The sequence below is a fragment of the Oncorhynchus keta genome, chromosome 28 (genome assembly GCF_023373465.1).
Source record: "Oncorhynchus keta strain PuntledgeMale-10-30-2019 chromosome 28, Oket_V2, whole genome shotgun sequence".
NCBI lineage: Eukaryota > Metazoa > Chordata > Actinopteri > Salmoniformes > Salmonidae > Oncorhynchus > Oncorhynchus keta.
In genome coordinates, this window is record NC_068448.1 from 20,280,932 (window position 1) to 20,297,439 (window position 16,508).

Below are 16,508 nucleotides of genomic sequence, written 5' to 3' on the forward strand. Positions count from 1 at the left end.
ATGTATTTCAGCAACATGGACTGGGAGACTAGTCAGGCTCGAGGGAAAGATGAACGGAGCAAAGTACAGAGAGATCCATGATGAAAACCTGCTCCATAGAGCTCAGGACCTCAGACTGGGGCGAACATTCACCTTCAAACAGGACAATGACCCTAAGCACACAGCTAAGACAACGCAGGAGTGGCTTCGGGATAAGTCTCTGAATGTCCTTGAGGAGCCCAGCCAGAGCCCGGACTTGAACCAGATCTAACATCTCTGGAGAGACCTGAAAATAGCTGTGCATCGACGTTCCCATTCCAAACCTGACAGAGCTTGAGAGGATCTGCAGAGAAGAATGGGAGAAACTCCAAAAATACAAGCTTGTAGCGTCATACCTAGGAAGAATCAAGACTATTCACTGCCAAAGGTGCTTCAACAAAGTACTGAGTAAAGGGTCTGAGTACTTACAATATGTAAATAAGTATTTTATTGTGAATAAAATAGCAAAAATAAAAAAATAAAATATTAAAGTTTTGCTTTGTCATTATAGAGTTGTGGTGTAGAGGAAAAAAACAATTTAATACAATTTTAGAATAAAGCTGTAACGTAACAAAACATGGAAAAAGTCAAGGGGTCTGAATACATTCCGAAGGCACTGTATAATAGCCTCGATTCCAGGCTTCCTGCATTTTCCCAACAGCTGAGTGCTGAACGAAACATGGGCACACTATATACAGGGGTTAAGTTAGGCCGGATCCAACCGAGTCCGAGACCCAACTCCTATGATCCAAATGAGATCCAGGCAGAGCTTAGACCCTCTAACTTTGGTTATGCGAATTTCAAATTATCTAAGGTTTTTTTTTCACCAACACAAGTAAGCAATAGCAAAGTTAGACAACCCTATAGTAAAATAGTTTATCTATTCAATTGTTCAGATCATCACATTCTGTGCACGAAAATAATATCCCCCTCACAAGGTCCCTCCACGACCTGTAGTATGCTGTGATGTGCTTTTGTCAGTATAGATTAATGGCTACTATATTAAAGCCTCCAGGGCACGCCCCCAAACTAGAAGCCTCACCTCCCAAATCCCAATTTAACTACTAACTGTATGGTAATGCAAGACTAACCATACATATAAAATAGAGATGTTTGTTGACATGAGTGCACTGCACATACCCATACCTTTTTAGATCCACTCGGTACCTCCTTGGGCAAGATGGCATAGGGCATCTTGACCACACTGAACCTTGCCAGGCACTCCAGCACGTAGCCCTTGTATGCCCTCTGAGAACGGAAACAAAAGGATCAGATTGGATATCCATTGTGATTTTTCAAATCATTTTTGTAGGAGTATTTGAAAGGCAAACTGCAACCTGTACGGGTGCTGGCCATGTGTGGACTAGTGATGGGTCCTGTTTGACTCATGTCCAGTAGGAGGCAGTAATGTGCTACAGAGACTGGTGAACCTCATCAGACCGACTGGCTCTTCTCACAAAACCCCTCTGACATTCCAATCCTATGAGAAGGCGTGACCGCCAACGAATGAATTTCCAATGCACTTACACATAAGCCTTGGTGTAAGGTCTTTCTCACAACGGCTTCTGTGGACTGATACCCTCCAGCTCTGCTAAACCTAACACACTATAGACCAACACACAAATGATACGCTCACAGAACTATTGAAATTAGAATTTAATTATTCACTCTGTAAGCTACTGTTTTCCATTTATTTTCATCAAATATCTCAGTCTGTTCACATTGGCAGAGTTTAGCTCTGAGCTAGCATTAATACAGACATCTAGTCAATACAATCACATGTGTGAGTCTGACTGGTCATTCATATTTTACAGTCTCTAATTTGAGGTTTTAAGTCTTGGTGTTTTCTTTGTATCGCTACTTAAATGAATATTTCTGCTTATACTCAGCCAAATCTTGACATGAGAAAATACACAGACAGCAATGTGAATAGACAGATGGGCCTACAGACAGAACACAAACTGAGACAGTCCATTTCATGCAGTCAGTGCCATTGTCATCTGGTAGAAATGTGTCTGCATGTGTAGTGAGTTTGAGAGGAGACAAAACCAGTAGTTCTGGCGGTTGCTTTCATCTCCGCATCTGAACCTGACTAAGATCCACTCTTTGATGACCTAATTAAAGTGGTACTGACAGTGTTTTAGCTACTTTGCAGATATGAAACAAACAGACAATTATAATAGTCACATATCAAATTCTCACTTTATGCTACAAAACCAACTTTATAAAGAGGTTTTAATAATAACTTCTATTTGACAAAAAATGTAATGATGTCAAGTAAAGCATTGGGGCGGCAGGGTAGCCGAGTGGTTAGAGCGTTGGACAAAAGGTTGCATGTTCAAATCCCCAAGCTGACAAGGTACAAATCTGTCGTTCTGCCCCTGAACAGGCAGTTAACCCACTGTTCCTAGGCCGTCATTGAAAATAAGAATTTGTTCTTAACCGACTTGCCTAGTTAAATAAAGGTACAATTTTAAAAAAAAATGTTGGCAGAATAGATGGATGCAGTTCAATGCATGATATATATATATATATATATAAATATTGCTATCATGTTGTAAATCCCAGCTGGCCTGGTACATTGTTTGCTGCCTCCAGCCCTTCAGGATGCACTGTATCCGTTTCATTGACTCAATATTTTTAACAAAAAACAAAATGTAACTTAGGCTGGGAATGTCAGCACAATCAAACTATAAAAGGGCAATGACCACAAGTCAGTCATAGCGTGGCAAATAGGCTAGCTTGTCTGTTTATGTACAATAGCTATTTATTTAGCAAGCTAAAAGCATGGTGCCTAATGTTAACTAGCTAGCTGCTGGGAGGATATCATGTCATTGGACGAGTCAGTGAGTGGCCGACTTTCCTACCATATCATTTTTTTGGTGGCTACAACTCGAGATGCAGGTGTCATTTAGTTAGCTAGCAAGAACTGTTTTATCACTTTGCTAGCTAGCGATGCTGAACTTGAACGACTGTTATCCACAGTTGGCATCTCTCTTTGTTGTCAATCAAATGTATTTGGAATCATCAAACAAATGGGAGGGCAGGCAGGCAAGTTCCCATTCAGTTGTCAAAACGTGGGTTGGATTACCCTAGATGATTGACAGGGGGCGCTGTATTGAAGCCACCGCCCAGCCATCTTGGAACTCTTGGAATATTTTAGAAACTATAGAAATGCATGTATTAATCTCTACATTAGTTTGACACGTTTATTGTATTAGAAACCTTAATGCATACTTTGAAATTATATTGTGAGCTAAACATGAAAAAAAACTTTAAGTAAAATGCTTTTATATATTTTTTTTAGAGTTCTGTTACTGTCCCCACTACAACCAGACAATACTTAAATACCTGTAATTTTGTCCTTGAAACATTTCATGGAGAATTTGTTCTTAACTGACTTAGTTAAATAAATAAAAACAAAAGTAATTTGTTATTGAAATACTGTAGAATTCTATTCATCCTTCCCTTAATCTTGTTCTGAACACCTATGTGATTTTCTAGATTTTTATTTCTCATTTTGTCTGTCATAGTTGAAGTGTACCTATGATGAAAATTACAGGCCTCTCGCACCTTTTTAAGTGGGAGAACTTGCACAATTGGTGGCTGACTAAATACTTTTTTTGCCCCACTGTACAACACCCGTTCTGCCAGTCACATTCTGTTAAAGGTCCCCAAAGCACATACATCCCTGGGTCGCTCCTCTTTTCAGTTCGCTGCAGCTAGCGACTGGAACGAACTGCAATCAAACACTCAAACTGGACAGTTTTATCTCAATCTTTTCATTCAAAGACTCAATAATGGAAACTCTTACTGACAGTTGTGGCTGTTTGTGTGATGTATTGTTGTCTACCTTCTTGCCCGTTGTGCTGTTGTCTGTGCCCAATAATGTTTGTACCATGTTTTGTGCTGCTACCAAGCTATGTTGTCATGTGTTGATGCCTTTCTATGTTGTCTTAGGTCTCTCTTTATGTAGTGTTGTCTCTCTTGTTGTGATGTGTGTTTTGTCCTATATTTATGTTGTATTTATTTTTAATCACAGGCCCCCTTCCACGCAGGAGGCCGTTTTGCCTTTGGTAGGCTGTCATTGTATATAAGAATTTGTTCTTAACTGACTTGCCTAGTTAAATAAGTAAAAAATCCATATGGAGGACTAGGGAGTGCCAATATGGCCGACCAGTGGCTTCAAAGTCTCTCAATGGCCAATACATAGTATCGGCAACCCAGGGTTTATTATACGCCATTGGTGGGGACAGGCATGCTTTGGCAGGCAAGCTGCTGGAGGGCGAGCAGGCTACTATTCTACAAGCTAAAAAAGTTTGAGGGTTTATCTACTGTTCCCTCGTTAGATTTGAACGCATCTCGCTCTGGCTAACAGTTGTTGATCATAGGCAACTGTCTGAGGGAGAGAGAGACTACCTGTTCATGGTTGTTTGATCAATAAGAGTTCCTAAATGTCAGAGGACTCCCGTGGTAATTTGCAGAAATCCATTCAGGTGGCTTTTGGCAAATGCTTCCTGATCTAAAGTAGCGCTGTTGCTACTACCTATAAATACATAATCCAGTACAAAGTGAATGATGGAAGGCCCGTGTGGAAAATGGCTTATTTGCATATAGGCCAACTGTAGCTCTGATTGGCTATGGCGCACCGGTCTGTGTAGAGTCCCGCCCTGAGGTGTGTTCAATTCCCTTGTACGTTTGCTATGTTGCGAAACGGTTTGTACTGAAAGGCACGTTTCCCAAAAACATTGTACGTTCTTGAACAGACTGAGGTTCGATTGTTGGGTGTGGCTTGAAGCAATGAGTGAAGTTTTTAAAGGGCAGTGGCCACGCTGACAGAGTTTCCCAACCCACAACCTCCCCGTTTTCAACTAGCCATTCAGAACAGCACCGTTTCCATTCAATTGAACATTCCAGAACGTAAAAACGTACTGAACACAACCCTGTTGCTAAAACGTTGCCAGTTCCACTTTCTGAACGCAAACCTGTTGCTAAAACGTTGCCAGTTCCACTTTCTGAACGCAACCCTGTCGCTAAAACGTCGCCAGTTCTACTTTCTGAACACAACCCTGTCGCTAAAACGTTGCCAGTTCCACTTTCTGAACGCAACCCTGTCGCTAAAACGTTGCCAGTTCTACTTTCTGAACGCAACCCTGTCGCTAAAACGTTGCCAGTTCCACTTTCTGAACGCAACCCTGTTGCTAAAACGTTGCCAGTTCCACTTTCTGAATACAACCCTGTTGCTAAAACATTGCCAGTTCCACTTTAAAGGTGTGTTGTGGAGCAATTGTGTGTGTAGGTCCTAGATCATCTGTATAGTTTTCTTCGGCCCAGCAACTCAGACAAATGATGTGTGTTTGACTATGCAGAGTGGTTGGTTTGATCTCCAGTCCACACATACTGTACCTCGATGAAGGTCTCAGCCCAGATGCGGGAGCGCAATTTGAGGATGGCGCTGGTCCCCTTCTCCAGAAGACCCACGTCACACTGCAGTGTCCAGCACTCCACGTTAGAGCAGGACTAGATAGGGCAAGGGATAAAGAGGAGGAAAGAGAAGGAGAGTATTAATGCTAAACAGATAACATAAGATTTGACATGATTTGAGATATGCCATGCTCAATCTATTATTTCTGTCCTCACCAAGAAAAACCAAACAGCTACAAAACAAAAGGTAATTTGTCATTCTATCAGGCATAATTTAACAATTGTTAGCTAAATGCATGATTTAAAAACTGGTGCAGAGGTCAGTAGAGAGGGCGGAGGTGGATAGTAGGCTTGGGCGGTATACTGGGGTATCTTGAAATGCAGAGTGTATGATTTTCAATACCCCAAAAAGTAAAATAAGTAAAGGCAACGTTAACTCTGCAGGCCATACTGCAGGCCAAACAAATATAACAAAGAGCTCAATGTTATGATCCCCATCCAGGGCTGCTTCCAATTAGAAAGAGATTGAGGGAATGTCATGAAACAGAAAATGCAGCATGCAGTCGACGCTCACCGCCATCCAACATTATTGCCCAACCACTGAAACCAGCCCACTTTTTAGAATACACAATCTTAATGAAATCCTCATCATGGGAGCTGGGCGCCTTCGTTGTAAACCTCCAAAAACTGACTTAGTGCTTTCGTGGTAGACAGGACCCACCCCCCCAGGCCTGGGGGAAGCTGAGGGAGCCTGGTGGGCCTGGGGTCTGGGGGAGGCTGAAGGAGCCTGGTGGGCCTGGGGTCTAGGGGAGGCTGAGGAAGCCTGGTGGGTCTGGGGGAAGCTGAGGGAGCCTGGTGGGCCTGGGGGAGGCTGAGGGAGCCTGGTGGGCCTGGGGTCTGGGGGAGGCTGAGGGAGCCTGGTGGGTCTGGGGGAGGCTGAGGGAGCCTGGTGGGTCTGGGGGAGGCTGAGGGAGCCTGGTGGGTCTGGGGTCTGGGGGAGGCTGAGGGAGCCTGGTGGGCCTGGGGTCTGGGGGAGGCTGAGGGAACCTGGTGGGCCTGGGGTCTGGAGGAGGCTGAGGGAGCCTGGTGGGCCTGGGGTCTAGGGGAGGCTGAGGGAGCCTGGTGGGTCTGGGGAGGCTGAGGGAGCCTGGTGGGCCTGGGGAGGCTGAGGGAGCCTGGTGGGCCTGGGGAGGCTGAGGGAGCCTGGTGGGCCTGGGGAGGCTAAGGGAGCCTGGTGGCCTGGGGAAATGGTCCATATGGATAAGGTCCAGTGCCAAAGATGCTTCATCCATTAGTCCCCCTATCCTCCCTAGTGGGGCGGCCTAGGTCAAGGGCAGGAGATGGGGGCTGGGAGGATAGCTGCTGTTCCCACAATGAGTAGAATAGCAGCGACTGGCTATATAATGCAGGTGTGTGTAGTGGTCGTGTTGAAGTGTACAATGACAGCCACTGTGTGATATGAATGTAAATAATAATTACACCTTCATTTTTCTGGATTGTACCAATAGCAGTTTAAAGACCAAGCTCAGCTGACAGTGTGTCTATTTACATGTCTTCTAGGACGAGGCCAACCATATAGCAAGGTCTCCCTCATTTATCAGACAACCTACTGAAACCAGATTCAATCAAGGGGCTGAACAAAACTAACACACTTTGTATTTCTATTCAAAGACCTTTTCACCAAAGACGTCTGTCCTTCGTTCCAAGTTAGCATGACAACTATAGCGCTAAGAGTGAAACAAAGAATGGAAGACTTTCTAGAAACGTGTCATCGGGCAGGCTTGATAAACGAGGGGTCGGAAAGAGCAACAGATGGGGGACAAAGACCTCTTTCAGTGCTGCAAGTAGTGACAGACAGAGGGACAGGGAAAACAGAGGGAGAGATAGCTGGTACTGCAACTGGTTGGATCAAATCAAAATCAAATATTTTTTGACACATGCACTGAATACAACAGGTGTAGGTAGACCTTACAGTAAAAGGCTTACTTACAAGCCCTTAACCAACAATGCAGTTTAAAAAATAAGTAAAAAATAGATGAGTAAAAATAAATAAATAAATAACATAATTAAAGAGCAGTAGTAAAATAACAACAGTGATGCTATATCAGTTGGGCCAGTGTGTGCCAGGGCAGGGTGCCTGCACTAACAACACCACGGTCTGTCAACTAACACCATGACCAAACCAGACGCGTGAGTCCCAACGTGCGCAAATTGATTTTGTCCCCCCACCACAAACGTGATCACGACACACAGGTTGAAATACAAAACTATCAAAACCAATTATATTAATTTGGGGACAGGTCGGACTTGCACCGTGTTCAGCGCCACAAATAGAACTGACTTCTATTTTAGCGCTAGGCAACGCAGACACTTGTTGGCGCGAGCAAACAGTGTGGGTGCAATGATTGAATAACATGTATGTGTACATTTATTTTGCAGTGCTCGCACACGCGACGCGAGCGGTGTGGTCAGCATGTAACCAGATCATCATGCCCAGGTAGTTCCCCTAGTTCCACAGATCCCCCTACTCTCATGTCCTTACTGCCCAAGCTCCACCCAGTCTCCCTGCAGCCCTTTAATGTTAATCCCCAAAGCGGGGAGCACCACCACCCCACGCCCTCTGACCCCTCACCCTTAATTACATCATAACTCATTAGCCAATCCCAGGGGGTTTATCTAAGAGCAGGACCAGGCCAGAGCCACCGTCCCAGATTAACAACATGCCATGGCTCCAAGTGAATCAGAGGAACATAGAAGGTTCAACTCTCCAGCTCAGATCTATATCCAAAGAAATGCCCCTGGTCTCTACCACCTACTTGTGCTGTTAATTTGAACTATTTGACAACAGGAAACAGTCCTTAACAATCAGAGGTTAAAAACAAGCCCTGCTTATCACTCTAAAAGCCTGTTGAATTAGTGTCATTGCCCTAATAACTAATTTCAGCATTAGCTTTCTCCATCGCTCTGTCCATCAGTCTGGCATTGTGTAGGGCCTCACCAGGTTAGTGTGCTCTGCCAGCTGGTCTCTCTGGACTTCTCTCCTCTCGATGTGGTGATCCTGACCAGGCACAAGTAGGGGCGGCTGCTCTGTGGAAGTCTGCTGGAGCTGAGGAGACACAGAGGGAAAGAAGATTCTGACCCATTAGGTCAACACATTACGGACACTGACCTCACCCATGACCGAAGAGTACACCACCCATTGGGTCAATGCATTACAGACACTGACCTCACCCATGACAGAAGAGTACACCATCCAATAGGTCAATGCATTACAGACACTGACCTCACCCATGACAGAAGAGTACACCATCCAATAGGTCAATGCATTACAGACACTGACCTCACCCATGACAGAAGAGTACACCATCCAATAGGTCAATGCATTACAGACACTGACCTCACCCATGACAGAAGAGTACACCACCCATTAGGTCAATGCATTACAGACACTGACCTCACCCATGACAGAAGAGTACACCATCCAATAGGTCAATGCATTACAGACACTGACCTCACCCATGACAGAAGAGTACACCATCCATTAGGTCAATGCATTACAGACACTGACCTCACCCATGACAGAAGAGTACACCACCCATTAGGTCAATGCATTACAGACACTGACCTCACCCATGACAGAAGAGTACACCATCCAATAGGTCAATGCATTACAGACACTGACCTCACCCATGACAGAAGAGTACACCATCCATTAGGTCAATGCATTACAGACACTGACCTCACACCATCCAATAGGTCAATGCATTACAGACATTTACATTTAAGTCATTTAGCACTGACCTCACCCATGACAGAAGAGTACACCATCCAATAGGTCAATGCATTACAGACACTGACCTCACCCATGACAGAAGAGTACACCATCCATTAGGTCAATGCATTACAGACACTGACCTCACCCATGACAGAAGAGTACACCATCCAATAGGTCAATGCATTACAGACACTGACCTCACCCATGACAGAAGAGTACACCACCCATTAGGTCAATATAAGGACTGACGTTAGTGACCCATCCTTATCCTCATCATTAATCTAGTGCATGTTGGGTCTCATCCTCATCATTAATCTACTGCATGTGGGTCTCATCCTCATCATTAATCTAGTGCATGTGGGGTCGTATCAGGGGTAAGCCAAATAAAAATGTGATTTGCATTTTTTTTTTTTTATCTTCACATTTATATTTTCCAACGGTGCCAACTGAGTTTTGGGTAGCCTCGTTTCACTGCCAAAAATAAAATTAAACCATCTAGTGTTCAGTGAAATAACAACACAATGTCAAATACAGGTAGCCTAGTCAAATAATTAACATCCAATCACATTAACCGTTAATCTCTCGTGGGAATTCCACTAACGGTCTGTATGTAGCCAAACGTAGCTTCTGCTCATATTGGTATCTGTACTGATGGCGCAAAAGCCATGACAGGGAGACATAGTGGAGTGGTCACGAGTGTGCCAGCAGTTTCTTCCGATGCCACTTGGGGACACTGCAGCATCCACGAGAGCCTCTTGCTGCCAAGTGAATGCCTGACAGCTTGAAAGACATTTTGGAACCTACAGTGAAAAAGGTTAACTTTGCAAGGCCCCTGCTTTTCTGCACTATGCAATGATATGGGCAGTGACCATGTAACGCTTTACAACATACAGAAAGAAGTGCGCTGGTGATCAAGAGGCAAAGTATTGACACTTTTTTAAATTGAGAGACGAGCTTAAAGTTCTCTTTACTGACCATAATTTTCACTTGTCTGACCGCTTGCATGATGACGAGTTTCTCACACGGCTGGCCTATCTGGGTGATGTTTTTTCACGCCTGGATGATCGTTAGTGACCCATCCTTATCCTCATCATTAATCTAGTGCATGTTGGGTCTCATCCTCATCATTAATCTACTGCATGTGGGGTCTCATCCTCATCATTAATCTACTGCATGTGGGGTCTCATCCTCATCATTAATCTACTGCATGTTGGGTCTCATCCTCATCATTAATCTAGTGCATGTGGGGTCTCATCCTCATCATTAATCTACTGCATGTGGGGTCTCATCCTCATCATTAATCTAGTGCATGTTGGGTCTCATCCTCATCATTAATCTAGTGCATGTGGGGTCTCATCCTCATCATTAATCTAGTGCATGTGGGGTCTCATCCTCATCATTAATCTAGTGCATGTGGGGTCTCATCCTCATCATTAATCTAGTGCATGTGGGGTCTTATCCTCATCATTAATCTAGTGCATGTGGGGTCTCATCCTCATCATTAATCTAGTGCATGTGGGGTCTCATCCTCATCATTAATCTAGTGCATGTGGGGTCTTATCCTCATCATTAATCTAGTGCATGTGGGGTCTCATCCTCATCATTAATCTAGTGCATGTGGGGTCTCATCCTCATCATTAATCTAGTGCATGTGGGGTCTCATCCTCATCATTAATCTAGTGCATGTGGGGTCTTATCCTCATCATTAATCTAGTGCATGTGGGGTCTTATCCTCATCATTAATCTAGTGCATGTGGGGTCTCATCCTCATCATTAATCTAGTGCATGTGGGGTCTTATCCTCATCATTAATCTAGTGCATGTGGGGTCTTATCCTCATCATTAATCTAGTGCATGTGGGGTCTTATCCTCATCATTAATCTAGTGCATGTGGGGTCTTATCCACATGGCTTTGTACAGATCACTGCTAAATGGACAACCACGCCGGGCCCATCTCAGCATCTGTTTTAGAAGTTCTAGACACAAACAAGCGACTACACCAGTCATGCGCCCATGTGAACCCTGAGGTCCCTTTCTGCTGGGTTTTAGCCAAACATTAAATGGAGAAGATGAGTGAGTATCGGTACAGAAGTGGTTCATCAAGCTGTACTGGGCTGAGGGAAGACCAGAGAGATCAAAGTGACCGTAAGGCTGGTGTCCTGGGTGGGGCTGGTTAAGCTGGGAGGGAGTTGGGTGTGGAGAGCTGAGACTGTTAATCACACACTGAATTATAACCTTTGGGATATCTTCAATGTGCCTGTCTCTCTGAAGTGTTCTAGACTCACAGATGAGCCTCATGTGACCCTGAGAAGGCTGTGTGTGTGTGTGTGTGTGTGTGTGTGTGTGTGTGTGTGTGTGTGTGTGTGTGTGTGTGTGTGTGTGTGTGTGTGTGTGTGTGTGTGTGTGTTGACCGTGAGAGAAAATTTGTTTGAGACCTGCTCCACCTTTACAAAAGTGTTACATTCCTTGTCATACATCCAAAGACATGCCAGTAATTGACTGCTCACCTTGAGCTGCAGGTAGTTGATGGAGTGGTTGGTGGTGCAGTTGAGGGGTCCCTCAGTAGACATCTCCAGGGGGTAGAGGAGACCCTGGCCCTGAACACTGAGAGGACAGCTGAGCTGCAGCACTGTGTGGCTGATCCCACTGGGACCTTTGTTCACCAGCTGACAGGGACAGGGGAGAGAACGAGGAGGAAGAGAGAAAGTAAGTAGAATATTACAAGAATATAATCCCCCACCTATTCTTTCTTCTCAAAAAATGAATCTGTTGAGGCTGACCCAGACCTCCAGGAAATGGAATGTTGATGTGATGTCATCTAAACTTGAGCACTGTTTTTCTTCCTGTTCTGAGAAAGGTTGTCCGGTGGGATGTCTGACAACATAAGTCTAGGTTGTCCTTACAAATTGAGTTAGACTTGTAATGATGTAAGGCTCAAAACAAACCCCTGTGCGTCCTGGAATGTCTTTATTTCTTCTTCTTTCTCTTTCACAACATTCACAAGGCCGCAGGGGTTACCAGAATGTGCACTGCGAGCATGAGCTGACCAACTGGCAAGTGTCTTCACTGACATTTTCAACCTCTCCCTGTCCGAGTCTGTAATACAAACCTGTTGTAAGCAGACCACCATAGTACCTGTGCCCAAGAACACTAAGGCAACTACTGACCCGTGGCACTCACGTCTGTAGCCATGAAGTGCTTTGAAAGGCTGATCATGTCTCACAACACCATTATCCCCAAAATCCTAGACCCACTCCAATTTACATACCGTCCCAACAGATCCACAGATGATGCAATCTCTATTGCACTCCACACTGCCCTTTCCCACCTTGACAAAAGAACACCTATGTGAGAATGCTATTAATTGACAACAGCTCAGCGTTAAACACCATAGTGGCCTCAAAGCTCATCACTAAGCTAAGGACCCTGGGACTAAGCACCTCCCTCTGCAACTGGATCCTGGACTTCCTGACGGGCCGCCCCCAAGTGGTACGGGTTGGTAACAACACATCCGCCACGCTGTTCCTTAACACAGGGGTCCCTCAAGGGTGCGTGCTCAGTCCCCTCCTGTACTCCCTGTTCACTCATGACTGCATGGCCAGGCACAACTCCAACACAATCATTAAGTTTGCCAATGACACAACAGTGGTAGGCTTGATCACCGACGAGACAGCCTATAGGGAGGAGGTCAGAGACCTGGCCATGTGGTGCCAGGGCAACAACCTCTCCCTCAACGTGATCAAGACAAAGGAGATGAGTGTGGACTACAGGAAAAAGAGGACCGAGCACACCCCCATTCTCATCGACGGGCTGTAGTGGAGCAGGTTGAGAGCTTCAAGTTCCTTGGGGCCCACATCACCAACAAACTAACATTGTCCAAGCACACCAAGACAGTCGTGAAGAGGCCAGGACAAAACCTATTCCCCCTCAGGAGACTGAAAAGACTTGGCATTGGTCCTCAGATCCTCAAAAGGTTCTACAGCTGCACCATGGCGGATGTGTTGTTCACCACCTCGTATGGCGACTGCTCGGCCTCCGACAGCAAGGCACTACAGAGGGTAGTGTGAACGACCCAGTACATCACTGGGGCCAAGCTTCCTGCCATCCAGGACCTTTATACTAGGCGGTGTCAGAGGAAGGCCCTAAAAAATGTCAAAGACTCCAGCTACCCTAGTCGGACTGTTCTCTCTGCTACCGCACGGCAAGCGGTACCTGAACGCCAAGTCTAGGTCCAAGAGGCTTCTAAACATCTTCTACCCCCAATCCATAAGACTCCTCAACACCTAATCAAATGGCTACCCAGACTATTTGCATAGTCTCCCCCCCCCCACCCCTCTTTTACACAGCTGCTATTCTCTGTTGTTGTCATCTATGCATAGTCACTTTAATAATCCTACCTAGATATACATACCACCTCAACTAACTGGTGCCCCCGCACATTGACTCTTGTACAGGTACCCCCTGTATATAGTCTCGCTATTGTTGTTTTACTGCTGCTCTTTAATTACTTTTATTGTTACTTTTTTATTTTCTTACTTTTATTTAGTTACTTTTATTTCTTATTCTTATCTGTATTTTTTTAAACTGCATTGTTGGTTAGGGGCTCGTAAGTAAGCATTTCACTGTAAGGTGAATGTGACTAATACAATTTCATTTGAAGTAGTGTCCATCTGGTGTGCTTCTCTGCTTCCCCAGGAAGTAGTGTCTGTCTGGTGTGCTTCTACACCAAGGCCACTGTCTGGGAAGTACTACCTGCTACTACAGATCTGCTAAAGGTCAGTGTCTTCTGTATAGAATCCTGTGCTACATCCCGATGACTGCCTGTCCAGCCGGCTAGCAGCTAGCCTCCTGGAGGGCCTCTGGCTGCTTACATTGAAAAAAGAGAATGTCCATGATTCACTTCTCTTTTTCTATGCATTGAATGTTCCATTGGATCTTCCCACCATAATCCTAATCCTAACCTGCCCGACCCCAACCCTCTGGCTCCTTACTTCATAGACGTGTTGGATTACAGGCCCAATGTCCTGCTCCTCCTGGGGGGTCTTTGAGACCTTCCAGTTGAGGGGAGGGAAGAAGACCTTGTCTGGCCGGGAGACACTTCAAAAAGAGAGAGATCAGAGAGAAGGAGATAGCAGCGAGAGAGTGAGTGACTGTGTGTATGTGTTTGGGGGGGGTTAAAGAATAGCAATTCTATGGAGTTCCAAAAGGTTTTCTAACACTGACAGAGTTTCTTCCAACCGCCAGACTTCCCTCTGAACTCACCCCTGTAAAATAACATCGGCCTGGACAACCACCTCCAGTTTGTAGGGCACCACCTCACTGTGGGAATTATTCTCATTTTTACTGTGGAAAGAGGGAGAGAGAGAGGATGGTGAAGTACAGAATACACACACCTATCAGCAACTGTCTGGTAAGAGCGCCTTGGAAAGTTTAGCCTTCAATTATTTTGTCAATGACACAAACACATGTCCAGTTATAGTCCCAGTTCAAACATATGCTTAGAGAGGAGAGGTAACTGTGAGTCATACCTGCGGATCTGCAGCTCAAACTGAACCGTCTTGCGTGTGTCCTTCAGTCGTGGCACAGTGAAACGCAGGCCTGCCCACAGCTGCAGATGAGAAGCAACGTGGTCAAGGACTACAGCCCCAACATGATGTAAGAGAGACAGAGGTACTAATGGCTAAGGGATATTGCAACCAACAGAACAAAGCCAACCTTGTGAGGGAACCTGTGCACTGTTTGGTTACTATTTTTTTTACACATACAGTACAGAGACAGTGAGCAGACTACAGCAAATCATGGGGGGGGGGCAGAGTTCCCACCAGGCTAACAGGCCTCGCCTCCTCTTCTCTCCTCCCAATTCTGTTCTGTTCAGAGGTCAATCAATCAGTACTCTCTGTCTGTCTGTCTGCCTGGGTGGTATACAGCTGTAATACACCTGGGCCTGCAGGTCTGGGAGTTCCTGGTTACAGCATTCTGTACTGCTGCCCTTCTCTCTATTGGAATGTCATGCCACTTTTATTTTCCATCCAAACCACACGCACATACAGCACAGTAATTGCAATCAGGAGACCAGCAAGGATAAAGCTTTTACTATTTAACTGTGTGTGTGTGTGTGTGTGTGTGTGTGTGTGTAATGAAAATACTGCTCATAAAAATGCTGGTTTCTCCCTGGCTCAATGAATATATTAATCCATATCATCTGTCTGTATATATGCAATTATGAATTATCACTAATCCACTCCAGGGACAAAGTAGCCTAGGTATAATCAGCACACACAATGAGTATTACAATGGCAGGATCTATATATACACTATGTATTTGTTGCATACTAAAGTTTTTCAACTTTAGTTTACACTTGAAATAAAACCATTTTAATCAGAGAAACCTCTCCACCAACGTCCACTTTACAGTCTTCCTCTGGAGTCAGACACACTACAAACCCACAGCAACAACCTGCCCACGGCCAGCAGGTCATTAGGAGCGAACCTCTGCTCAGCAGGGAAGTAGACCAGCTTCCTGCTAACCGGACAGGGACTTCCTCTCTGAATACTGATGTAACATGACAAGAAAGTCTTTCCTGTCCAGTTCTCTACCAACCCCTCGATAGCACAACACAATCCTTCCCTTCACACAGGAGAAAAAAGTGATTCTCTGCATAGCTCCGATGACTGTTTTCCCCCCTAAATAAATCTCAGAGGGCTAGCGCACTATTCCACTGGTCATCACAACTCATCAGAACCAATGAAGGATATTGCTTATGAGTAGGGCCAGGACCATGTGACATAATCAGGAAAACCTGGTCGCCCGATTCATAATCAATGCGCTTCAGAAAGGTCTTGAGTAGGACCAGAGCGGGAGTTTCTTTTTAGGTCCATGTGACCTCATTCTGATTGAGACCAAGATGGCTGAAACATCAACAATGTTTTCACTTCAAGAGCCAGAACTGCTCCTGTTTTCCACCCATGTGACCTAACCAGAAAATACTCCTGGCCCTACTTATAAACAACACTTTCAGAAAGGGTGAGCAGAACCTAAATCCTTGACTTACGCTGGTGCCAGACTTCATGGGATTGCCCAGGTCACAGCTGAGGTAGCGGGTCTGGTTCTCAGCCTCGTAGCTACAGGTCAGCTGGGTCAGGCTCTGGGTGAGAAAGAAGAGAAAATATTTTGAAATTAGAACACAATAGAGAAGAAAGATATTTACAATCTATAGACTCATTTTATCATTTCATCCTTATGTAAATAGGCTGCTCTCAATTAGCTCAAATCTATTTTGCAAGATGACGTG

The 16,508-nt window shown here is 45.0% G+C and overlaps 1 protein-coding gene across 1 annotated transcript in view; it reads right to left on the minus strand.

Annotated features, from left to right (window-relative positions):
- The window catches only part of LOC118360547 (integrin alpha-5-like), an 83,617-nt gene that overhangs the window by 7,265 nt on the left and 59,844 nt on the right, over nt 1–16,508 (minus strand). Inside the window, exons 21-28 of the mRNA XM_052485087.1 lie at nt 16,269–16,361; nt 14,745–14,824; nt 14,479–14,559; nt 14,208–14,313; nt 11,724–11,882; nt 8,441–8,548; nt 5,425–5,538; nt 1,165–1,266 (exon numbers count right to left, since the gene is read on the minus strand). Of these exons, the coding sequence (XP_052341047.1) occupies nt 1,165–1,266; nt 5,425–5,538; nt 8,441–8,548; nt 11,724–11,882; nt 14,208–14,313; nt 14,479–14,559; nt 14,745–14,824; nt 16,269–16,361 (843 nt within the window). The remainder of the gene's footprint in view (nt 1–1,164; nt 1,267–5,424; nt 5,539–8,440; nt 8,549–11,723; nt 11,883–14,207; nt 14,314–14,478; nt 14,560–14,744; nt 14,825–16,268; nt 16,362–16,508) is intronic.